At 39.4% G+C, this 27256-nt stretch overlaps 1 protein-coding gene across 1 annotated transcript in view; it reads left to right on the plus strand.

The window, feature by feature from the left end:
- Positions 1-27256, plus strand: part of f13a1 (coagulation factor XIII A chain) — a 149305-nt gene that overhangs the window by 38351 nt on the left and 83698 nt on the right. Inside the window, exons 3-5 of the mRNA XM_062977690.1 lie at positions 1239-1427; positions 23125-23376; positions 26027-26145. Of these exons, the coding sequence (XP_062833760.1) occupies positions 1239-1427; positions 23125-23376; positions 26027-26145 (560 nt within the window). The remainder of the gene's footprint in view (positions 1-1238; positions 1428-23124; positions 23377-26026; positions 26146-27256) is intronic.

Genomic DNA, 27256 nt, shown 5'->3' on the forward strand with positions numbered 1-27256 from the left:
ACATGCAAATGTGAGTAGATCAATAGGTACCGCTCTGGCGGAAAGGTAACAGCGCTCCATGCAGTCATGCCGGCCACATGACCTTGGAGGTGTCTATGGACAACGGCGGGTCTTTGGCTTAGAAATGGAGATGAGCACCAACCCCCAGAGTCGGTCATAACTGGACTTAACGTCAGGGGAAAACCTTTACCTTTACCTACGTCTGATTTTAATCTAATTTAATTTTAATTCTGAATTATTTTATTGAATAATTGCCTATATGTAAGCCACCTTGAGTCCCCATTCAGGGTATAGAAAGGCAGGGTATAAATAGAGGAAGGAAGGAAGGAAGGAAGGAAGGAAGGAAGGAAGGAAGGAAGGAAGGAAGGAAATAAAACCCTTATCTCCAGAGTCATATTCCAATTCTCAAACTACTGTACCATTATGGTATATTGGGATTTATGTGTGTATTTATTAATTATTGTATCATATTTCCTCCCAGCACTGGGACATAAGACAGATCCCAATATGATCTGAAATAGTGATGTAAATATTCTATTATTTGTTGCCACATACAATAATCAATTATTAAAGTCGACTTCTCCCTGCTGTGTGAGTAAATAGAACTTTCTTTGGAGTGTTTGTCTTATATTTGAACATGCCAAAATGTTGTGGAAGAGTTATTCTCCAGAGAAATACATATCATTATATATATATTTGCTTAAAAATGCTCTGCTCTGTGTGAAACCCCTTATCCGGGAAGAAACTGAAACAAGAATACACCTGACTCAACCAACAATACTCATATAATAGAAATGAAGAAACCTTGAGGAATTATGGTTTTGGAGGAAGGGAGGATCATAAGCTACAGCCGTCTCCATGTTTTTGGTCACATACTTCTTTTAAATCTATATCTTTAACATCTTGAAACATTTTGGGAGATTTTAAGGTTTTGGGGGAGGGGATTAAACAGCTCCCACAAAACTCAAGTCTGCCTATTCCTGCTCTAGTTGGTCTGCCACAGATTTCCATGACAATAATGTTAAAAAAATTTAACATTATGAAATAGGTTTGTAACCACATATTTTCTAATATGGTGTCTGGGACATTTTTAAAATCCTATTTATTCTATCTGGACTGGACTGAACATAAAGAAGGTACCAAGAAACTCTCTCTGTTAAGTCAAAGAAATTAATTGTGCAGATATGGCACAGATGTAGCTAAAATACAATGTTTCCTATCTCTTTGTGTCTTTGAAGATGTCCTGGAAGTCCTGGAAGTCCGCACCTTCAACCGTGAACATGAAATTAATAAAAAGGAGCACCATACAGACAAGTACTCCAACCATAAGCTGATTGTGCGCCGAGGCCAGCCATACCATATCCAGATTTCTTTCAACCGCCCTTACAATCCAGAAAAAGACACATTTTGGATTGAATATTTAATAGGTAAGTTTCAAAATGGTGGCTGCTTTTATTATCATTACTATCATTACTTCCTCTGTTGGGCAAGCACCATATGTAGAGTGAGACGAAGAGGGACAGATTGGGTTGCTGAGAGTTTTCTTGACTGTCTAGCCATGTTTTAGAAGCATTCTCTACTGGAGTTTCGCCCGCAGGCATCCTCAGAGGCTGCGAGGTTTGTTGGAAACTAGTCAAGTGAGGTTTATATATCTGAGGAATGGCCAGGATGGGAAAAAGAACTCTTTTCTGTTTGAGGCAAGTGCGAATGTTGCAATTGGCCACCTTGATTAGCATCAAATGGCCTTGCAGCTTCAAAGCCTGGCTGTTTCTTGCCTGGGTAAATCCTTTGTTGGGGAGGTGTTAGCTGACTCTAATTGTTTTCTGTCTGGAATTCCCCAGTTTTCTGAGTGTTGTTCTTTATTTACTGTCCTGATTTTAGAGTTTTTAAATACTGGGAGCCAGATTTTGTTCATTTTCATGGTTTCCTCCTTTCTGTTGAAATTGTCCACATGCTTATAGATTTCGGTGGCTTTTCTAACATGGTGGTTGTTAGAGTGGTCCAACATTTCTGTGCTCTCAGATAATATGCTGTGTCCAGATTGGTTCATCAAGTGACAGATTATAAATATTTTCATGTAGAGATTATGGGAACCACAAAACATTGCTATTATTATTATTATTATTATTATTATTATTATTATTAATAATAATAATAATAATAATAATAATAATAATAATAATAATATAATAATACCTGCCAGCTGCAGAAGGCCACCTTACTGGGATCTGCATGATACATCACACAATCCTAGACACTTGGGAAGTGTCCGTCGTGTGACCCAATACAACAGCCAGCAGAGTGTCTGCTGTGGACTCATCTTGTTATGTTTCAAATAATAATAATAATAATAATAATAATAATAATAATAATAATAATAATACATTTTCTTCCATATGGTGTCCCTATAAGTGAAAGCTCTCCAAGCTACTTTGTCATTAACAGTCCTGCTAGCATCTTGCAAACCCAAGCCTGGGGCTTCCTTGATTGAATCAACCCATAATATAGTCTTCCTCTTTTCCTAATGTTTTCAAACTTTGTTGACTGCTACCATGTTTTTTGATGAGTCATCTCATAATATGTCCAAATTACAATCACCTTGTTTTAGTCACCTTGACTTCTAGATGGAGTTCAGGCTTGATTTCGTCTATTGTTTTGGAGTTTATGGTAACCACAGAACTCTCCTGAAGCACATTTCAAAGGAATTGATATTTTCCTTTTCTGGGCTGTCCATGTAAATGTGTGCCCCTGCTCCAAACTGGGAAAAAGCCCAGACCATGCACTTGAAATGGGCTTTGGCAAGAGGATAGTACCTAGATATAATGACAGGGATCCTAGATCATGAAGTCATTGGCAATGTGTGGCTTCCATGGTGCGTGTTTGGTGAAAGCAAGGAACAGGCCTTCTTGGTGATGGCTCCCAGGCTTTGGAACGTCTTTCCAAGGGAGGCCAAGTTGGTCCTATTCTTCTGTTAGCAAGGCTTGTATGTGGTCTTTTAATGAATTTAATGTTAACTGTACATATTAAATGTATACATTCTTTAATGATTTTTAAAATATCCCATATATGAATACTTTCATTAAAGACTTTGTATACTTTTATAATTTGTACTGGTTTTTTTTAAAAAAAAATTATCTGGTCTGAGCTGCATTATTGAGAGAAAAGCAGGATATAAACGTACATACATCTGCTGCAGGGTTTAGTCCAAAATGCTCTCAGTCTTTCCCCAAGTCGGTTCAGCATCTTGGACAGTCTCCATCAATTGTCAGCCTATAACAGTGGTTCTCAACCTGTGGGCTCCCAGGTGTTTTGGCCTACAATCCCAGAAATCCCAGCCAGTTTACCAGCTGTTAGGATTTCTGGAAGTTGAAGGACAAAACATCTGGGGACCCACAGGTTGAGAACCACTGGCCCATAAGAACAGATTCACTTCCAATATAATGGACTGTGTTCCAAATATAATATCATGGACTGGCCATTAGGCTGAAAGCAAATAATTAATTTATGTTTTTATGAACTTTTTTCTTATGAAAACAAAAAAAGGGGAAAAAATGAAAGAAAAGAAAACAACACTGAAAAGCTGGGCAGCAAAGTGGGTATATCTGAGAGTTTAAATCCAGAAAAGTTACTTTTCCTGAGTTCTGCTCTGAACATTGAGTTTTCATTTCACCACATTGTCCCATGACCATTTTTGGACCTGTCTTCTATCAATTCATCTGATTGGTTTTTAAAAAGCCATCAAAACTGGCAACCATTGCCACATCTTATGAAACTAATTACTTCAAATTTATGATGTGTTCTATGAAGCAAAGCTTTTTTTTTTTGCCTGCCTTAAACATACCACATATTAAACTGATCACTATTTGATTTGTGGCCAAGTGGGAAAAAGTCTCTTTTGGAGAAGCAGCCTGTGGAATTACGTAGATACTGAGAAATATGAAGATGCTGTGTGTGCAGTGCTTTGTCTGTAATGGCTCATTTGCCTGGGCAGGCATCATGCAGTGTTAATACCGATAAAAAGTAACAAAGAACTTGCATTCTGGTTCTGGTTGGAATAGCAACTCATTTCCAGTCTGTGCCAGTTTTGCACGTATTCCTTCATAAATTCAATTTATCTTATTTCTGCATTAATCTGCATTTTTAAAAATCTGCACAAAATTGTATATACTGTAAGTTGGAATATTACACAAAAGTAAACTTGTTAGGTTCTCTGTTCCTTTTTAAAAGTACAATGTTGCTTGTTAATTTAAGAGGAATGTCTTAACAATACATTACTAATGCAAGATTTTCACACTATTTATTATTATCATGTACCAAAAATAGAAAAGTACCCCCAAATTCCACTAAAGGAACCCCCAGCAAAGTTTTAGAAACAACAAATAAACATATTTTTGTATCACTAGTATAATAATAATAATAATAATAATAATAATAATAATAATAATAATAATAATAACTTTATTTTTATTCTGCCCTGTCTCCCCGAAGGGACGCAGGGTGGATTCCAACAAACAACAACATACATTCCATGTCTTCATAAAACAGATAAATATTGGCATACAATCCAAGATCCCACATATGAAAACAGCATTAAAAAACTTAACATCAAATTAAACCTAATATCAGTGAATTGAACATAACATCAATAAATTAAACCAATATAGTCAGACAGGGAATAATAATCCAAGCTTCTGTGTCCTTGTTGTGTGTGTATGTGTCTTCAAGTCACCTATCAACTCATTTTTTATTGTGTCCGAAGTGACTTGAGAACATACTGCAAGTTGCTTTGAGACTCCATGAATATCATAGGACTTTCTTTTTTACCCCACTCCACTCCTAAATAATATAATATAATGTAACTTGTTGCCAAGGTATAACTGTAACAGATGCCTTTCCCCAGGCTGCCTTCCCACCTCCCAAATATTCAACTCTAATAATCTTGCCACTCACCATGTCTTGTTTTCCAAATATTCACTTGCTAGATAGGGGTACCTGGGAATTTCGAGTGCCTTTTTAAAGGTTGATGTGTGTCTGTGTTGTTGTATGGATTCGTCAGTGGCTGTGTACATAGTCTGACGTCAATTCAGGCTTGGCAAACGACAAACGATAAGAATAGGTGTATTAAACATGGTAGAATAATACAATAATTTTTAATAATCAATCTCTTAAACTGCTGAAAGCCATTTCTTTCCCAAATTCAAAACCCTTGCTGGTTCAGTTCTATCCCTGACTCTTATCAACTCAGAGCCCTGTCTGTGTCAACTTCGGATCCTGTCAGTGCCAGTTTAGACATGGTGTCACTTCTCCCAGAAGCAAGCCTCTGCCTTCTGATACATTCTTTTTGGTCCCATCTACACTGCTATATAATTAGCCGGGCTGTGGCGCAGGCTGATGAGCAGCCTGCTGCAATAAATCACTCTGACCATGAGGTCATGAGTTCGAGGCCAGCCCGTGGCAGGGTGAGCACCCGTCAATTAAAAAATAAAAAATAGCCCCTGCTCGTTGCTGACCTAGCAACCCAAAAGATAGTTGCATCTATCAAGTAGGAAATAAGGTACCACTTATAAAGTGGGGAGGCAAATTTAACTAATTTATGACATTGGAATGAGGAAGTGCCGTCACAGTGGATGATGAAGCAGCTGCTCCCCCTATGGTCAGAATCAAACATCCCCTCAGGAGAAGGTTAAATTGCCTCTGCGTCTGTCTCTGTCTCTGTTCTATGTGTATATGGGCATTGAACGTTTGCCCTATATGTATATAATGTGATCCGTCCTGAGTCCCCTTCGGGGTGAGAAGGGCGGAATATAAATACTGTAAATAAATAAAATAAATATATAATTCAGTTTGAAACTGCATTGTATGGTCAGTGTAGACTTTTATAATGCGATTTATCTGCATTGATCTGCATTATATGAGTCTATACTGATCATATAATGCCTTTTCAAACGGCATTACATGGCAGCGTAGATGGGGCCTTCTTCTGTAGAATTTGTACACAATTTCCCTGAGCTGTGATTGACTGTATTCCAGTTACATTCACCTATTGCCTCATTGACAATAACACTTTTTTTGGATGAGACATACACAGATATTTTTTTTTTTTAGTATCTGTATGGACACATTTTAAAATATATCATATCATAAAATGTGCACTTTTAAACACAATTTTGTGTGTGTTTTGAGCTGAGAACCGCATCACAAAGTCTGGAGAAATGTAAAATATGAAGGATAATACATTCTAATATTCCCCTTAGTTCCAGGCCCCTTCTTCATTGCCTATATTTCATGATCTGATCCCAGATTATCTGCTTTGAATTGGATTACATGAGTCTACACTGCCAGATAATCTGGAACAAGAAGATAATTTGGGATCAGATCCTGAGATATAGAGCAGTATAGATACAGCATCAGAGAAAGAGGTCAGCTCAGTTTGCATCAAAACTCAAAAAGATCTGAGTCTTCCAGCATTTTTAGTTCCTGGGTCAGTATGACTGTACTGTATCTAGTATATCAAGTTTGTGGCAAATCAGCTATTCACTCTAAATGAGTTACAGATGCTAATTTTTCTTCCCTGCCATCTCCCCTACTGTTATAAACTCCTTGAGAATTGGTTTTGAATTGACATTTAATTTATCTTCCTGGGAACTGACTGAATTTTTGCATTTGTATTATCGATTTCTTTCCTTTCTATTGCTGCATAATAATCATGTAGCCATTTATTAAATCTGCTTTTTTTTTTACAAAATAGCAAGCATTTAACTTTTACATTTATACTTGGTAAAAAGATGTGCTGATTTCAGGTTTTCTTTTCTGTTCCTTCTTGGAAGGATTAGAGAGAGTCCATGTTTTGGGGTAAAGGAAAGGGCTGGAGTAAGTTCTAGGGTAGTATGTGTGTGTACGTGCGTTCAAGAAGTCTGTTGACTTCTGGTGACCTTGTTACGGTAAGTAGTAACAGGATCAGGTATATATGTGTGTGTTAAAGAAAACCTTATGGTGTTAATTATTATGGGCAGCTACTGATGTAGGTCAGAAAGCAAGTTTGGACCACAACTGGTGGGGTATAACTTTATGGATGTTAGAAAACAGTTTGGTGATGCTGAGCAGCAATGCTTTTTGCTATGATGGAATAGTTATTTGTTTTATGTTCTACTCTTTTGGATGAAGAAGCCTTATGCTTAAAAGGACTATGTAAGTTTGCTGAGCTATTTGTTTTTGTATCTCTGCTGACAAGAGTAAATATTTTTTCTTTCTTTTTCCTCTTGTTTGTGTGTCTATTGCATTGGACCTGACTGATATCTGCTTATGTGCAACAGACCTCATGAATTTCATATGTTTTTCTTAGGCAAGGAATACTCAGAGGTGGTTCTACCAGTTCCTTCTTCTGAAATGTAGCCCATACCATCTGGCATTCATTCTTAATTTCCCATCCAAGTCACTTACCTTGACTGACCTTTCTTAGCTTCCAGGATTAGACAGAATATGGTGCCTTTAGGATATTTAGACTAATCTAGAGTAGTATACAGATGCATAATATCTCAGGTTCATCTTCTGTTTCTCCCTTGATTCATAAAAGAATAACAATAACACAATTCGTTGCCTGAGAGAGAGGAGCATATGGTGGCCCCACCCCTCAATTGGAGTCCAAAGTAGCCTAAGTCAACTATATTAATTTGTGTTGTCGAAGGCTTTCATGGCCGGGATCACAGGGTTGTTGTATGTTTTCCGGGCTGTATGGCCATTTTCTAGAAGTATTCTCTCCTGGTGTTTTGCCCACATCTATGGCAGGCATCCTCAGAGGAACCTCTGAGGATGCCTGCCATAGATGTGGGCGAAACGTCAGGAGAGAATACTTCTAGAACATGGCCATACAACCCAGAAAACATACAACAACCCTATATTAATTTGGTTCAGAAAATGTAAAAACCCATAAGGATCTTACCCCATTCTTATCAGTAAAAATAAAATAATACCTCAAATTTGCTTCCTGGGGCAGTAGACTCAGGTTGCATCTACACTGCCATATAATCCAGTATCTGATCCCAGATTATCTTCTTTGAACAGGATTGAACAAAATTTGTGGGTTGTTGGTGGTTATCACTTATCATCTCGGGTGACATAGGCCAGGGCACAAGAGTGATTGGAAAAAGGAGGGGAGGAAAGAGTAGCAATTCCTCTTTTCTTCCTTCCCATTTCCCATGTCACTCTATAATTACTTTCATGTAACCAGTTTTTCCTTTGAAGTATTTCAAACTTAATATAATAACAATCACCTCATTGGTGTAACAAGTAATGTTTTCTAGTAACCTTATTTTGAAAAGTAATGAACCATGTAGCAAATAATAGAACAAGTTACTTGTTTTCGCCTTGCAAAGTGCGATTTCAGTGTGCTACTGTAATGAAGAACAGAATGAACAGAATGAATTATTTTGATAAAAGTAACTTTCCAAGCCCTGAGGTTCCCTGTTTGCGTTTGGAGCCTCTATTAGATAATGCAGCAAGTCACCATTCTGATTGAAATGAGGAGTCCTTCTAATAATGGCTTATTTGAAAGACAGCTAAACATTATGTTTATTAATGAACTCTTCAGCCTCACTTTTAATATCATCAGACTTTCTTTGACAATAAATTAATTGAAAATAATATGTATACACACATATCACTACCTTGTATTAGTGATCTTCACAATGGCTTTATAAAATCAATATATATTGGTTGAGCCTCTAAGCACTTTTGTTGTAATGAATTATTTGATGATACACATCAAAGAATGCATAAAAATGGACCGGAGCCCACAATCATGGTTATGAATGCATAACCTAAAGTTATACATTCATAACTTATTTGTATTCATGCTCACTACATATTCAGTAGTGTAGGGAATACACTGACTTACTGGGCAGCAGCCACTGCAAGCAATGGAGATCTATTCCCCTTTTGATCATGTTACAGCAGACGTTCCCTCTCCCACTGTTGTGTAATAAATTAATGTAATTAGACACACTTCTTTTGAAGTGCCTACACTCTTGCCCATGTGATATGGTCACACTACACCTGCAAAAGAACAATCATCCATTGACGGGAAAGGCTAGATTTCTGATGACCCATCACGACACAACAGTTGCTGCATACAAAACATTTTGCACACAAGCAGGAATCCCAAATGACAACACACGGCCCTTCCTCCATGCTCAGCAACAAATGTGTCCAAGCAGTCATGATTAGATTATTATGGATACATCTAATCAAGCAGCTGAAATCTCTTTGCAATCCATCACGTGTTTGGGATAGTGTCTACTTTATAGAGATAGACCTATCTGTCAATTTCATTTTTTCACTCAATCCATCCTTTTTATGCATGGGTACATTTGGCAAGAACAAGAAAAAAGAAGTGATTAAGCTATTATCCATCCCCTCAAACCACATTTAGCAGACACAGATATTCCAACTGGAGATTGCTGGTGGGTGGAAGTTGGAAACATAATCCTACTGTACCCCAAACCCTAGAACAGTGGTTCTCAACCTGGAGTCCCCAGATGTTTTGGGCCTACAACTCCCAGAAATCCCACCCAGTTTACCAGCCATTAGGATTTCTGGGTGTTGAAGGCCAAAAACATGTAGGGACCCCAGGTTGAGAACCATTGCCCTAGAAGAATAGACCTCCAACACTCAGTGTGGCTGTGGACTGTTAAGGAAGATTTGAGGTATTGAATCAGGATATTAGATCATCTCTATGATGCTGCATTGATGTGTCCAGTTGAGCTGAGATTGCATCACCTCCGCTGGCCCATCCTCTTAACCAGGGCCGTAGCCAGAAAAAATTTCCGGGGGGGGGGGGGTTTGAAAATTTCGGGGGGGGGGGGGGGTTTAACCCCTAGCACACACCCCTCCCCGCTACAAACCTGTCAATATCTGCTTGAGATAGTGCCTGGAGGGACTCTTAATGTTTTGTGTCTCATAGACTTAGCATGGGGATTTGGTTAACCAGTTAAAATTCATGAGTAAACCAGGTTTTTTTTAATAACCTGAAAAATTTCGGGGGGGGGGGGTTGAACCCCTAAAACCGCCCCCTCGCTACAGGCCTGCTCTTAACCTCATGTTGCCTCTGCTGTGCCTTACCAGCCGCAGAGCTCCCTTTGACAGCCTGGCCATTTTGGTAATGTCTGTTGAAATCATAATGGGGCACTAGTGTGATCAACAAAGAGAGGAAGAACAAGCCTATTATTTTTGTCGGTTGCACAAAACTGAAATTGCCAGGCTGTCAAAGACAGCTCTGTGCCCAGCAAAGACCAGTGATGGTGACATGACTTGGAGATATGCTGTTGAAGCTTAGCTGGACCTTGTTGCAGCATCATAGAGGATTCAGCCCTGTGCATCTGGCTGCTATCATGGTTAATCTGAGGTTGGTTTGGAGCATCATGCTCCAAACTGGTACTGGATTAAGTTGCCAGCGTACACAGATCTTTAAAATGGTTTTAGCATGCACATGTTCTTACCCTAGATCAAAGCATCTTAAAGTATGGGCTGTGACCCAAAATGGGGTCGCCATCGCTTTATGTTGGGGTTGTGACGAAGTTCTGACAGAAAGGGTACAAGGGAGGAAAGAGGAATCCTCTTCTGAGCTGGACTGTTTCTCCCCAGATCTTTGTTGCCTCTGCTTGCCTTAGAGCAATGATTTTCAACCTGTGGGTCCCCTGGTGTTTTGGCCTACAACTCCCAGAAATCCCAGCCAGTTTACCAACTGTTAGGATTTCTGCATCTCCCCCTATGAACCCGCACGTTCTCTTCGCTCGTCGGGGGAGGCCCTTCTCTCGCTCCCGCCACCCTCGCAGTCACGGTTGGTGTGGACGAGAGAGGGGGCCTTCTCCGTCGTGGCCCCCCGGCTTTGGAACTCGCTCCCTAGAGAGATCAGGCAGGCCCCCACCCTCCTCTCCTTCCGGAGGAGCTTAAAAACCTGGCTCTTCCAAGAGGCCTTTGACGTTTAATTGTTGTTGGATTGATCCATCTGCCCATTCCATAATAGCCCCACTCTTGATGTGTTGCCATTGTTATACTGCATTTTATTGTCCATTTCAACTGTGAAATTGCCTTTCCCCATTTGGGCACATTCTGCACTTTGCCCGGGATTTATGATCGTCTCCAGTTTTAACATTGTATGCTTCTTGCTGATTTTTACGATTGTTTTTTTTTTTTTTACTGATGTTGATGTTTTTATTGGGTTAATTATGCTTTTGCGTTGTTATTGATATTTGATTGTTGTATCAGGCAAGGCCCCATGTAAGCCGCCCCGAGTCCCTTCGGGGAGATGGGGCGGGGTATAAAAATAAAGTTGTTATTATTATTATTATTATTATTATTATTATTATTATTATTATTATTTCTGGGAGTTGAAAGCCAAAACATGTGGGTACCCATGTTGAGAACCACACATTGAGCAGTGTTGAGAACAGGTTGAGAACCATTGCTAGAGAAAGAAAAACGAGGAGGACAAAGAGGAAGAGAGAGCTTTGTTGGATAACCTAGTCTTGAGGTTGGTTGGGTGGAGGGAGGAAGTTCCCCATCTGCCTGTGAGTGTGTCTGGGTCTTTCTTTCCTTTCCCGTTGTATGAGTCCTGTGGATCTCTCCCTCTCTTCCCATCATATGATTTCGTTTCCTTCCTATCTTGGGAATCTGTGGGGTCTCTCCTTCCCTTCCAATCTTGGAAGTCGGGGTGTGTCTCTGCTTCCCTCTTCTCTCCATCCTGTTGATTTTTTTTGTGACAGTGAGAGAAGCGTAGAGTTTAGACTGGATTCTTCTTTCCTTTTTCACCCATTTTGCCTCCTGACTCAGATGTCCCAATTTTGCTTCAAGGGAGGACCCTTCCTCAATGCCTCAACTTGGTGCTCACATATCTGACCATGAGGGCACTGGCCATGAGAGTTTATGTCTCTTGGAATTCTTTATGCAAAGGAGGAGATTGCTAAAAAAAAAACCCAACAACCTCAAATTGTTACGATTTTATTATCAGTAAAGGTTTCATTTGTATATGTAATCTATATATCTGGGTCATGTATAAATTTTTCAGATGAAATGGGGTCATGAGTTGAAAAGGTTTCAGAAGCCCTGCCCTAGATGAACAAATCTGTCAGTTTTGCTCACTCTGGGATTCGAATTTCACAATTTTCAATTCTTTCTATGCTGAAGACATTTGTGAGTTTTATGGAGTTCCTTTGTACAATGATGTATGGAGAAGAGGAAGACTAACACCCCTTGACCTACATCCTTGCCTAGCTATGCTAAATCTTGTCTAGATGCTAAACCTGGTCTAGATACTGGAATTGATTTGAGCCTGTTGGTTGCAGCAAATCACCTCAACTCTCTTTGGGTTTTATTATTTATTTATTTACCTACAGTATTTATATCCCGCCCTTCTCACCCCGAAGGGGACTCAGGGCGGATTACAATGAACACATATATGCCAAACATTCAATGCCAACAGACAAACAACATATATAGACAGACACAGAGGCATTTAACATTTTTTTCCAGCTTCACGATTCCGGCCACAGGGGGAGCTGTTGCTTCACTGTCCATTAGCGGCTGTACTTCCTCCTTCCTTTCCTCGTGTTTGCTGGCAGTTTTATGATGTTGTAAATTAGTTAAATTAGCCTCCCACATAAAATGTACCTAAATTTCCCTACTTGACAGATGCAACTGTCTTTCGGGGCTGCATAGGTGAACAGCAAGCCGGGCTATTTAATGGTCGTGGCCGTAACCCGACCCGGGCTTCGAACTCATGACCTCTCGGTCAGTAGTGATTTATTGCAGCTGGTTACTAGCCAGCTGCGCCACAGCCTGGCCCTAGTGGGTTTTAGTCACTAACTTTTAGTTGTTTCCCCTAGTGATACATTTATATTACATGTTTGTAAGTTTTATCTTTGCTATTTTGCTTGCTATTAAGTTTTAAAGTCAGGTTGTTTATATATTGTTTGATGTGATCTGCTTTGTTGTAATTTGTTTATATGTTTCTCCTTGCTGGCATTAAATGTTTGCCATATATGTTGGAAACCGTTGTGAGTCCCGCTGGGGAGATAGGGCGGTCTACAAAAAAGTTGTATTATTATTATTATTATTATTATTATTATTATTATTATTATTATTATTTGAATGAAATTCTCATCTATCTCTGCTGTTTCATCTAGTCACCATTTGATTTCTCGGCAAGTTTAGCGATTGTATGGAAAATGTACTGTATTCTTATTTCGGTTTTTCTTTGTATGTATATTTAAATTATAATATGGAAATCCAGGTGTAAATGAAGATTATAATGGTCACTGAACAGTGTTTGGAGGAGCATTGTGAGTAGTCATCATGATGTGCACATTTTTCTGTAAAAATAACTCTGTACATATCTTTTGAACTAGACTGGAAAACATAACAGAACTGTGCTAAGGGCCCACATATTTGTTTTTCCTAGCTTAGCATCTGGCACATAAAATTTCTGGAATGTTATGTGTTGCATTGATTTTAGGAAACATGGGTGAACAGTCATAAATAATCCTTTCTTCACAGGATTCATAAGGAATACCAACAATATGAAATAACTTGCTGAAGTCAATGTGACCGCAATTGTTATTATATTTTTAAACAATTAGGAACATTCCTTTGACAGAAATTTGGCGTTTGATTAACTATCCACAAAACCATCTTTCTCAAAAATGGCATAATCAGAAAACATCTTTTTTAAAAAAAAAAAATTGACATAATGGAAAAGATTTGCTCAAGAAAATGAGTCATTCTCATTAACTATAAAGACTGAGGAATTATTGTAACTCAGTTCAAAACCTTATAAAATTTCACATATTAGAATGCTAAACTGTGTTTTTTTTCTAAAACCAACGTTTAATTTTTCAGTCACTTTCAGTGACTAGAATATATAATCACAGGTATCTGTAGATGTATGCAAGAAATCCAGAACACTGTATGGAAAACAGAGACAGAAGGATTCTCTGTAGAGAGACAGGGAAGGAAAAAAATGACAGGGAAGAAAACTAATGTAACAGTTTATATATACACACGCACACATACACACACACACATATATATTCTCTTCCCATTTTGGAAAGTAAATAATAAGGGTTGATGGAAGTACCTAGGAAATACAGGGTGTTTGAAAAAGAACTCCCTAGTTTTAATGTATTTATACTTAAAACAAGGGAGTTATTTTTCAAACACCCTGTATATGTTGTACAGCTCACATAGCAGAGCTGAGAAAACTGACCTATTTGCATAAAACTCCACTGATACAAAAAAATTAACTTTCTCAAGCTCTCTCTTCTTGAATGGGCATGTAGATAACTTTGACTTTTAATATAACCAAAATGTATTCTCTATTGATGTTGCTATTAGGTTAGCTTTGGTTTCTATACCCTAATGGTACTAGATCCTCAATGTGACATCTTTTGAAATATTTAAACATGGCTATTATGCCCCCTCTCAGCCTTTTTTTTTCCAAGCTAAGCATCCCAGCTCACTAAATTGTTCATCATAGGGCTTGGTTTCCAAATCTTTGATAATTTGGTTGCCCTTCTCTGGACTCGTTCCAGCTTGTCAATATTACAACCTCATCAGATGACAATTTTTTAGTGTCCTAGGACACTGCTGCCCCAGTTGAATGACAGAGCCCCACACCATTCATCACACAACCTAGTCTCACTTCCAGCAGGGATCCATTGCTCAACTGGGGTTTCAATGTGGTAGGACACTGCGCTGCCAACATGGGAATCTCCCTGTGTTCCATTTGGAACAACAGGCCTACTGCGGGGACAAGCCAAGCATCAACACTTCCCCACGTGGGATTGTTGTTGCGGGCTGGAATTGCCCTGCTGCACCGCTGATTTGCCACAGAGGCTGGGGAATCAGCATAGGGGACCTCATCAATGTGATAAGGTCCTTTGTCTTGAATTGTGATGCCTAGAACTGGACCCAATACTCCAGGTGAGGTCTCACCAAAGCAGAATACAATTTATTTATTTCGTGTCAAAGGCATTGCATAACAAACAAGTCCAAAAGTGATAAAATAAATGAATCACAAACAGCTAAATAGTTTTAGACCAAAAGCAGGCAACAGCGACCACATTGTCCGTAGCTTTAAACAACTCCTCCTCCGTACATGAGGCAGGGCATTGTGGGCAAGCATACATATGTGGAGTTGTTTGTTCAGCTCCACAGTCACACAAGGTGGAGGATTCCTCCAGGTAGTGTCATCTTGCCAGGTTGTCTTTTGATCTGCCCACTCCGCTTATGAGTCTGTTCAGGGACTTCCAAGTTGCCTATTCTTGGTTTGCCCCTGGAGGAAGACCCTCATGGGGGGCTATCCAGTTGGAATTGCCTGTTTTAGCTGCCCAGAGGGACACTCTTGCTATTGCTGGAGGAACATCAAGAGGAGTGGTGGTTCTCATGAAGCTTTTCCTTGATTTAAGTCTGGTGGGAGGAGGTTGATAGTCATGCAATGAGTGGCTTTCACAATGTTCGACCTTATTTCTCTCACCATTAGCAGCAACTTCCCATCACATGTCAGGAGGGGCAATGCCAGCTAACTTGTAGAGTTTATCAACAGGTGTAGGTTTAAGGCATCCTGTAATGATTCTGCATGTTTCATTCAGTGCTATGTCCACCTGCTTTGCATGGGCAGACTTGTGCCAGACAGGAGAGGCGTACTCAGCAGTTGAGAAAGACAAGGCCAGGGCTGATGTTCTTATTACTTGTGGGTCTGCACCCCATGCGCTGCCAGTAAGTTTCCGCAGGATGTTGCTGCGTGCAGCTACTTTGTGCTTGGTGTTCATGCAGTGTTTCCTATATGTTAGTGTTCGATCTAAGGTGACACCAAGGTATTTAGGATGGAAGCAGTGTTCGAGATCTTGGCCTTCCCAAGTAACTTTCAGTTTCCTGTTGGCTTCATGGTTACGTAGGTGAAAAGCACACACTTGTGTCTTGGCAGGGTTAGGCTTCAGGTGGTTCTCTTTGTAGTAGCTGGAGAGATCTTTCAAGGCATTAGTGAGTTGCTTTTCAACTGTTTCAAAATCTTTTGCTTGTGTTGTTAGGCCAAGGTAATCAGCATATATAAAACTCTTTGTGAGTGGTGGTTGTGGCTGATCGTTCATGAAGATGTTAAATAAGGTCGGGGCAGGAACGCTGCCTTGGGGTAAGCCATTCTTTTGCCTCTTCCATCTACTTTTCCTGCCCCGAAACTCCACATAGAAGCTGTGGTTTTCCAGGAGGGTCTGGACAGTTTTTGTAAAGTCAAAGTCCCGGGTGATATGGTAGCATTTTTCTATGTTGCACTGTGTCATAGGCTGCCATAAGGTCCACAAAAACTGTATGAATACAATGAGCCCATGACATCTCTTGATCTCAACACTATACTCCTATTGATGTAGTCTAGAATTGCATTGGCCTTTTTAGATATGACATTACACTGTTGAGTCATGTTCATCTTGGCTCTTAAGACACCTAGATCTGAACATTTGTTTTCTATTCTATGGTCCAAGTCATTGATAAAGATGTTTAATAGCACTGGGACCAGGACAGAACCCTGGTCATTTCTCTCCAGGAGAAATGGGTTCAGCTTGTCAGACAATTCCCAATTCATTTATCAGTAGCATTGCCTACCCCATACTTTGCTAGTTTCTTTGTGAGAACCCTGTCAAAGGCCACATTTCCTTCATCTATTAAGTTTGTAAGTCTATCGAGAGAGAGAGAGAGAGAGAGAGAGAGAGAGAGAGAAGAGAGAGAGAGAGAGAAGGTTTGTGTAGTATGACTTGCTTTTGAAAAAAACATGTTGACTTTTTGTGAGTATAGCATTCTTTTCTAAATGCTTGCAGATTATCTCTTTATTTTATTATATTTTGCTCCAGATTCTTTCCTGGTATTGATATCAGGCTGATTGGACGTAATGTTTGGCTCTCCCTTTTTTTGTTAAAAATGGGTACAAAAATTTGCTTTCTTCAGTTTACTGGAATTTAGCCTGTTCTCCAGAAATTCTCAAAAAAGATTGCCGTTGGTTCTCAAATTACACCTGCAGTTTCTTTTAATACCCTTGAATCCAGGTGCAGTAGATTATGACTGGATCTACAGTGCCATATAATCCAGTATCTGATCCCATATTATTTGCTTTGAACTGGATTATATGAGTCTACTAGCTGTGCCCGGCCATGCGTTGCTGTGGCGAAGTATGGTGGTATGGGAAATAGTCAAGATAATCCAGTTCAAAGCACATAAAATAAGATTATAAATGGGTTATATAGCTGTGTGGAAGGGCCTTGAGTCTACATTGCCATATAATCCAGTTAAAATCAGATAATCTGTATCTTATAGGCAGTGTGGAAGAGGCCTAAGTGAGGCCTAACTCTGTCTGTCCCCTGGGCTGAGTGGGTTGCTTGGAGACCAAGTGGGCGGAGATTAGCCTTCTAACTGGCAGCAATTGGATAAAAACAATTATTCCTCTCCCTCTAATTAGGACTTTATTTTTCTTTTCTTTTTGTTGTATGAACGTAGAGGCATGGATGAGGGGTTGTGCTGCCAAGTTTAGTGTTTCTGGGATGTGTAGTTTTGTTGTTTTGTCCTAGGCCGAAATTTCATTACCCTTTTATATATATAGATACTGCCATATAATCCAGTTCAAATCTGGGATCAGTAATTGAATTATATGGCAGTGTAGATAGGTCCTGTATTTCACAGCCACTTCTAAGTAGTCCTTTCCTTAGAAAACCTTGTGAAATTCATGAGGTTACCATAAGTCAACAGGCAACTTGAAGGTGCATATGTGTAAAATCTTAACACTCCTGAATAACTACTCAAACTACATAATTCCATGCAATATCTGCTTACGAGCAGCAAAAGGGAATTGATGAAATATGTGTGCACATACATATGCACATTTTTTTCTACATGCAACATGTGACCTTGACTTCCAAGATGACATCAGGGGTAACTTTCAATGCTTAAAGGGCATGTGTATGTCAGACTGAACATTTAAATCATTTTTTTTAGTGCTTGCTAAAAATGCTGCCATATTTTTACAAATCTTCTCCATGTCAGCTAGTTTGTGTCAGGTTTTGCGTATGCAAGGATGTACTGGTATTTTGTTCTGGCTTCCTTTGCTGATTTAACTGTGATTTCACCACTGTGATTTTTCCTTCTCCATTCAGAATAACTTCTTTAAAGCTGTTAGAAAGATTTCCCTGCAAAACCCACCAACCACTGCCCTGCTTCACAATGCTGATACCCCTCTGAGAAAGCTACCCATTATTTTTCATTCTGTCACAATTATTATATTCCTTGGATATGCCTAGAAGCATGTGTGTTTTATGCTGGGAATGAAGGGTCTATATGGGTAAAAATAAATGAATCGCATGGAAGATGTATTAACGTCACAACATGTAATACCTTCCCCAAAGGCACAAAGATGTCTAAAAGCAAATGAGATTGTTTAAAAGTGGCCCTGACACCAAATAATTAAAAACACAATCCCGCTATGCTTTATTTTGCTGTGGAGGGGCGAACACTTCCTGCATTCAAAATTTTCCTTTGAGGACTGAGAATGTGAATTTACCAAAGCGCTCAGAGGGGAAAACAGCAAAGGCTAAGATGGGAGAACCCAGCCAGAAGCAGTTGTTTTGAGTCTTGGTGTTCCCTCTGCTGGCTGTGTGAAGTAGTGTGTCCTGGTTGCCAATCCTTGTGTTTCACCACAGACACTTAAGAAACTACTTTCAGTATACTGTGAGGGAGATGATGCTTCCATTATACTGTCTTGAGCAATGCTTCAGAATAATGCCAGCCTCTCTAACAAAAACACAGTGATGAGTTAATTCAAGCTTGGTTGGAGTGAATGCATGTAACCTTAAACTCTTATTTTGAGAGCCACACATTGAGAAGGCCTGTATTTACTCGCATCTAATGCTCACCTTTTAAAGCTAAATTACTTTCCCAAAATGAGGGTTCACATTAGATTCGCATAATATAGTAATCTTAGTTCTGAGCAAAGCAATAGGGGAAGCTACATCAGGAGCACATGGAGCGCCTATTTGAAGGACAGTAGCCCCAGCGTCTGCCAACCTAGTAGTTTGAAAACATGCAAATGTGAGTAGATCAATAGGTACATCTCCGGTGGGAAGGTAACAGTACTCCATGTAGTCATGCCTGCCACATGACCTTGGAGGTGTCTATGGACAACTCTGGCTCTTTGGCTTAGAAATGGAGATAAGCACCAACTCCCAGAGTCGGACATTACATTTAATGTCAGAGGGAAACCCTCCCCAGCAACATACAGCAGATACCAACTCTCCTAGGCTTCAGGAAAGCCTTAAAGACATGGTTGTGCACGCAAGCTTTTAATGAATGAGAACATGGACTTTACATGACCTGTACAAAGATTTATTGAGGGTTCTGGATGAATGGAGTCTAATCTTGGACATGCTTAAAATTTTATATAATGTGATTTTATTTTGCAATGGTATCTGTTTTATATGAGTTGTTGTTTTGTAGATTTTTTTATATAAATTGTTGTTCTTACATTGTTTTTAGGCATTGAATTTTTGCCTATTTATTGTAAGCCGCTTTGAGTCCCCTCGGGGAGAAAGGCGGGGTAAAAGTGATGTAAATAAATAAATAAAAATAAATAAATTTACTGCTGACTATGGCTTTGAAATATGCTGCATAAGATTCGTCTATCCTTAAAAACAGATGATGTCAATTCATTCGACCAATGATGCTCATCCCCTCGATTGTAGGTTATTGTGATTGTCACTTATTGTTTTTACTTGTAGGTTTTTAATTTGTTTAATAATGTGCTTTTTATGCTGCTTATGTAATGTATGTTGTTGTATTTATTGTTGGAAACCGCCCTGAGTCCCTTCGGGGAGATAGAGCGGTATATAGATAAAGTTTTACTTACTTACTTACTTACTTACTTACGTCTCATTTAATGGCCATGGTTCAGTGCTATGCAATCCTGAAATTTGTAGTTTGATCGGCCACTAGCATTCTTTGGCAGAGAAAGTTCAAGACCTTGTTAAACTGCATGATGCCATAAACTTGAGCTGGGAAGTTAAAGTGGATTCATTCTACAGCATAAATGCACCCCAAGGTTTTTTCCCCATTACTGCAAGCTTTGGTGTTCTAACACTTTCGTTTTTAAAGAGGATATTATAAGCATGTAGCCACTTTTATGCATACTCTTTTTGGCCAAATTACAAAGAGTGCACTTTTTGCTGCTGCACATTACATTCACCAGCAAATGCTTCTTTGGTTTCAGAGTTTTGAAAACTGAGGTGCGTGTTTCGATGGCGCATTAGGCTCAAGTAAATATGGATACATAGGTGAATGATACGCAAAATGTGGACCCCTAGATGTTGTTGGACCACAGCTTCCATAATCTATTATCATTTATGGTTTTAGCTAATGCTTAGGGGAACCATTTTTGAGCAAAATTTGGAAGTCTGCATGTTTTTCCCAGCTCAGAAGTAAACAAAATGGAATGGATTCATGGACATCCCTTAAAGATGTTTCAGGGTTTGGAAAACAAATCCTATGAGAAAGGTTTGAAAGAAGTGAGTTTATTTATGACACAATATGGTATGGTAATACTCTTCTTAAGCCTGAAGGCCTCATCTTTAGAAGAGAGGACAGTTTTTATTTATTTATTTACAGCATTTATATTCCGCCCTTCTCACCCCGAAGGGGACTCAGGGCGGATCACATTACACATATACGCAAACATTCAATGCCTTTTAACATAGAACAAAGACAAACAAACATAGGCTCCGAGCCGGGCCTCGAACTCATGACCTCCTGGTCAGAGTGATTCATTGCAGTGATTGATTGCAGCTGTTCTCCAGCCAGAGCCACAGCCCAAGACCTAATGGGTTTAAGTTATAGGAAGGCAAATATGGCTTGTACATTAGGAGAAATGCCTTGATGGTAATCCAATAGACCTGACGAAATGCAGTTCAATTCTGTCTCTGTTTTGTAACACTGTTAACATTGAATTGCATCCAAATTTGCAATTTTAAAGTTCTTCCTGTGCTACACAATTCTTTTCCCTGCTTAGATGCCCATCTAATCCATCTCCATAAGTACAAAGCAGGCCACGAGCTTCCAATCGAAAAGTTGACAAAGGCAGAAGGGGGCATAGGGATAAACAGGGAAGCAATACAGGTTGAGCATATCTTATGTGAAATTCTGAAATCCAAAATACTCCAATATCCCACACTGGAGGCTCAGAAAATATCACCTTCCTTTTTTGATGGCTCAATGAATTATTTAAACTTGAGTCTCGGTTCCAAGCGATCATTATTTATCTGCAAATATTCCCAAAAACAAAACAAACAATCCAAATAATGGAACATTTCTACTCCCAAGTATTGCAGATAAGATACTAACATCTGTATGAGATAAAGATACTAATGCTTAGCTGGTTATGTCATGAGAACTAGGAACGAGCTGAAGATGAGATCTGAGGAAAGATCTGAAAGAAGTGTGAGAAATAACACCACACAGCAGTGTGGGAGGCTGAGAATAGAGCATATCAAGGTTGGAATAAGGGAGTCTTTCTGAGTAAAACTAGTTAGTAGAATGGTAGCTATGAGTACTGTCCATCATCTTTGGCAGAATTTTCACATGTAGCCCTGTAGGCATTAATAAATCAACAGTGTCAAAAGTGCTTCCATAAGCAAAGCTTTGAAGAGGTTCTAAGTACACCCCTCATCCCTTTCCCAAAATAGGGACAGGGTGATATTTCAAATAGACACGTTCAGCCAGTTGATTTTTTAAAAATCTGTTGGCATTTCAGTTTCTTTCGTCCTTGGCTTTTCTTTTGGGCTTTGTTTGCTATTCTGCTGTATCAGAACTAAAATTCAGCACATGCTCGAGCTAGAGGAAAGGTCAAGCCCAGCCACAGTTCAAAGAACAAGTCTGCATTCAACTCGCGGATCCAATTGTTAGCAGTCACTGACTTCTCATCTTGGTTGCCACGTTAGTATATCCTTCCCCACCTTATTCCTTTTGAAGCCCTCTTTTGAAGTGTCCTTTACTGTATCTTTCCAAACGTTCTATTGATTTGACTTTTGCTTTCTGTTGAAAATCTCTGTCATGTGGCCCAAATATTCTAGGTTACATGGAAACTTTCCTGCACTACGTCATCTGAGCTTTGGGAACTAAAATGTAAGATAGCAAGATTTTATTGGTGGCAAATGTAAGCCTCTGATACAGTTATCACTGCTAAGGTATATGTTATTGAGATGTGATTTTGCAAAATATCTCTTGCTAAGCAATCCTTGTGTTGTTGAAGGCTTTCATGGCCAGAATCAGTGGGTTGTTGTGAGTTTTCCGGGCTGTATGGCCATGTTCCAGAAGCATTCTCTCTTGACGTTTCACCCACATCTATGACAAGCATCCTCAGAGGTTGTGAGGTTTGTTGGAAACTAGGCAAGTGGGATTTATATATCTGTGGAATGTCCAGAGCTCTTTCTCCCACCCTGGACATTCCACAGATATATAAACCTCACTTGCCTAGTTTTCAGCAGATTTCACAATCTCTGAGGAAGCCTGCCATAGATTTGGGTGAAATATCAAGAGAGAATGCTTCTGGAACATGGATACAGCCCAGAAAACTCACAACAACCCAATCCAATCTTATGTTTTTCTTGGGATTCTACAGCCTGGATTAATCTCAGTGGCATAATGATAACACCATAGAAAACTTCTTAATACCATGTTGAAATATAACTAAATTTTAAGCTGCATCTACACTGTCATATAAAATCCAGATTATTTGCTTTGAACTGGATTATATGGCAGTGTATACTCATATAATCCAGTTCAAAACAGATAATGTGGATCATTTACTTTGGTAACCTGAATTATATAGAAGTGTAGATCCAGCCTAACATGATATTATAACATCTGAGGAGGAAAATGTCTTACCCCACCAAAGCTTTGGATTACAACTCCTATCAGCCCTAGTCAATATAGCCAATTGTAAAGCATCATCTCTGTTAATTACAATTTTTTCCTGATAAATTGGAACAAAATTTATTCACCTCCTGCATTAATGCAAGAACCATTGTCCTCTCTTCTATTTTTCTGCAGGGCGATACCCACAACAAGCCAAAGGCACCTACATCAAAGTCCAATTGGTCGAAAAACTGCAAAGTAAGGAATGGGGTGCCAAGATCACCCACAGTGATGGGCAGTTTGTAGCCCTGAATATCATGCCAGCTGCAAACTGCGTTGTGGGGAAATTCCGCATGTACATTGCAATCTCGACTCCAATCGGCATTCTGAGGACGAGACGAAACCCAGCCACAGACACATATATACTGTTCAACCCCTGGTGTACAGGTAAGGCACATACGTAACAGCTAAATCCCCTGCATTTGAAGGTGGTGATATTCATTTCAGTAATAACCAGTATAGGTTTAATATCCCTTTAAGATTTTCCTCACCTGTCCTATAGATTTTATTGAATTAGACAAAAACAGCAGAACATCATCAGCAAATACATTTATTTTATGATTTATTCTTCTAAACTTTATATCCTGAATTTGAATGTTTCTTCTCATTAGCTCTGTCACTTGACTATCTGATTGTTTAATGTCAGGAGTGAATTGAGAAACTGCAAGTCACTTTTGGTGTGAGAGAATTGGCCATCTGCAAGGACGTTGCCCAAGGGACCCCCAGATGTTTTACCATCCTGTGGGAGGCTTCTATCATGTCCCCTCATGAGAAGCTGAAGCTGACAGACAGGAGCTCAACTCACTCCCCAGTTTTAAACTGTCAACCATTCGGTCAAAAGTCCTGCCGGCACAAGGGTTTAAACCAAGTGGTTCTCAACCTGTGAATCCCCAGATGTTTTGGCCTACAGTTCCCAGAAATCCCAGCCAGTTTACCAGCTGTTAGGATTTCTGGGAGTTGAAGGCCAACAACGTCTGGGGACCCAGAGGTTGAGAACCACTGATTTAATCCATTGCACCACCGGCGGCTCCTGACTATCTGATTAGTATTCATGAGGCAGTGTTGACAAAATGAACAATGCTTGGGACAAAAAAGTTTGTTTCTGTTTCATATCCCAAAATCCAAATCCAATTTACGTGCTTTTACAGAATGGGCAGAACTGTGTTAGCTTCTATAGATGAAACTGATTGATTTCCTTCATTTCCTAGATTAAATCAGTGTATATTAGATCTATGAAACCTTTCCACTTTCCCAGTGCTATTCTGTTAGCAAGCAAAAGCTGCCCCTAAGGGATTCACAATCAAAGTTCCAGATTTGCTTCTCAATCCAAGTCCAGGTGCATTAATAGCTGTCAAAAATCAAAGGAGCTCCTTTCTGCAATGTGCTTTCCTTCACCATGGGAATTCAAAGGCCGTATTGGATCTCATTCTCTTTTTCTTCCTTCTTTTTCAACAGCTCTTAACTTAGTACAAAACTGAGTAGACTTGACAAATAAAATTCATTAATCTCTCCTTCCTTTTATAAAAATGTGTGAAGTATAAGGTCCGATAAAATGTAAACTGATTTCAAGAGGCAATATTTTTGGAAAACACTATACAAACATGCACCCATGACATATACATATGTACCATCAAAATTTGCACAGCCCAGTGAAGGATAAAGGAAAGCAGGCAACTAATGCATTTTTCTGCACAAAAATCCACTTTACTCATAAAGACTTTGGGTATGATATTGGTGTTATTGAGACATGTAAGAACCATCAGTAGGACTAGCTTTCTACCTGGAGTACATTTCATAATCCCATGTGAAAATCAGTATTAATTGCTTTATCTACCATTTGAGGCTTAGGATAGGTCTTTTGTTTTATTTTAATTTGTTTTGAAAATGACAGGAAAGTCCCTGGTTCAAAAAAAAGTCATTGGGTTGTTGTGTGTTTTCCGGGCTGTATGGCCTTGTTCCAGAAGCATTCTCTCCCGATGTTTCGCCCACATCTATGGCAGGCATCCTCATTATTGGATCTAAGACAGCATTGGGGCCAAAAACATGGTGAAAATGCTGTATACATCCTGGAGGGCATTGAAAGACTAAATGTGACCTACAGTCCCATCCTTTACATAGGGCCCTTCCACACAGCCATATAACCCAGAATATCAAGGCAGAAAATCCCACAATATCTGCTTTGAAGTGGGTTATCTGAGTCCACACTGCCATATATTCCAGTTCAAAGCAGAAAATGTGAGATTTTATTCAGCTGTGTGGAAGGGGCCATATATACCCGCATTTGTGTTTTAAAATAAAGATGGGGAACTTTCCTTCCTCCAGATATGGTTTGACAATCCTTGTCAATTGCCTATACTTTCCAAGCTGATGGGAACTGGAGTTCAGTGACACATGGCAGATCAGTTTCCTTTGTTTCGGCCCCGAAAAAAAAATCCCAAAGAGCTAATTCTCATTAAGCAAATCCAGCCTCCTGGAGTCCATCCATAACAATCACATCATTTAAATGGCTTTTTAGAAGCTTGCCTTACGTACAGAAATGGCCACTGTGTCTTCAATCTCTAGGGCATGTAATTTCCCCTCATTTTTTTTAAAGCCCAGAACTGGTTTTACCTTTAAATATTTCGACACCAAATTGCTTTCTATGAAGCTTAAGAAGTCCTGAAGTTGCTTTTTGATCTGCTTCACAGGTGCATAATTGTATCACGGCACTCCGATTTTTCAACTTAGCAATGCAGAATCATAAAATGCTTGATAAGAGGTGACATTTTAATCATGCTTTACAGATCCTGTTCAAAATAGTTAGGAGATGGCATTTCACCTTCTCCCCCCATTTTTTTTTGGGGGGGGGGCTTTTTTTGAAGTGTACCTGGTTTCAAATTATGGGGTATTGTGTGGGTAAAATGGACATCCTATTGGTATGTTAGAAGAAGAAAAAGATGGATGCTTTTACTCATTATCATATCATTTTGCTGTATAAAATCCTGGCATCTATTATATGTAGCCTTAACGCATATTTTATACATAAATTCTAATGCAGAGGATCTCGTTTATCTGGATGATGAAAAACAAAGGCAAGAATATGTCCTGAATGACCTTGGGGTTATTTTCTATGGAGACCCTGAAAATATCAGATCCAGAAGCTGGAATTATGGCCAGGTGAGTCCTTTTGGCACTTGTAGAAGTTCTGCTGCTTAATCTGGCAGCCTGTTAGAGCATTAAGATCATTTGGAGAGGGACATCTCTTTGGCCCCTTTTACACAGCTATATAAAATCCAGGGGGCCCTGGTGGCACAGTGTGTTAAAGCACTGAACTGCTGAACTTGCGGACCAAAAGGTCCCAGGTTCAAATCCCGGGAGCGGAATGAGCGCCCGCTGTTAGCCCCAGCTCCTGCCAACCTAGCAGTTCGTAAACATGCAAAAATGTGAGTAGATCAATAGGTACCGCTCCGGCAGGAAGGTAACGGCGCTCCATGCAGCTCATGCCGGCCACATGACCTGGAGATGTCTATGGACAACGCTGGCTCTTTGGCTTAGAAATGGAGATGAGCACCAACCCCAGAGTCGGTCACGACTGGACTTAACGTCAGGGGAAACCTTTACCTTTACCTTTTATAAAATCCACATTATCTGCTTTGAACTGGTTTCCTGTGTCACCTTCTATGGGAAAAGATCTTGGCAGTTGCAAAGGACATGGTAATGATACTGTTTCAGTCATATGAAAACGACATTGTTATTGCGCTATTACATCTACATTTTAAATATAAAAATAGACAAACCAATCATAAACTGAGAGCAAGGTACAGGTATTGGTAAATGGTGATACTAAGGTACAAATGTAGCAAGGGTGAAATAGAGAGCATCAGTAATAAACTAATCCCACAAAAATATTAGTTGTTGATTTCCAATGCAACATGGATAAGTGTGATAAAAACCTGAAAAACTAGAATAGTATTGATGACATGACTTGTGTTTGTCTTGTTTCATATGTTGTACAAGAGGCATGCACATCTTTGTGCAATGTCCACACACATCTTTAGCAGCTTTCGTACATCTATGCTCCTTGACTATTTATTGATCAAGGGGCATATGTGATATGGTTCTTCTTACCACCATCTAACAAGAAATGTACTAACACTAGCTGGAGATTCTGGGTGATCTTCAAAGACCAGTTTGATGAAGAAATATGCTCTTAAAAGAAAAATGGGTTCTAGCCTGCACTGTCACTACACGCTAAAATTACTAACCTGAGATTATTTACCTTTGGATA

The sequence above is a fragment of the Anolis carolinensis genome, chromosome 4 (genome assembly GCF_035594765.1).
Source record: "Anolis carolinensis isolate JA03-04 chromosome 4, rAnoCar3.1.pri, whole genome shotgun sequence".
In the NCBI taxonomy this organism is placed as follows: domain Eukaryota; kingdom Metazoa; phylum Chordata; class Lepidosauria; order Squamata; family Dactyloidae; genus Anolis; species Anolis carolinensis.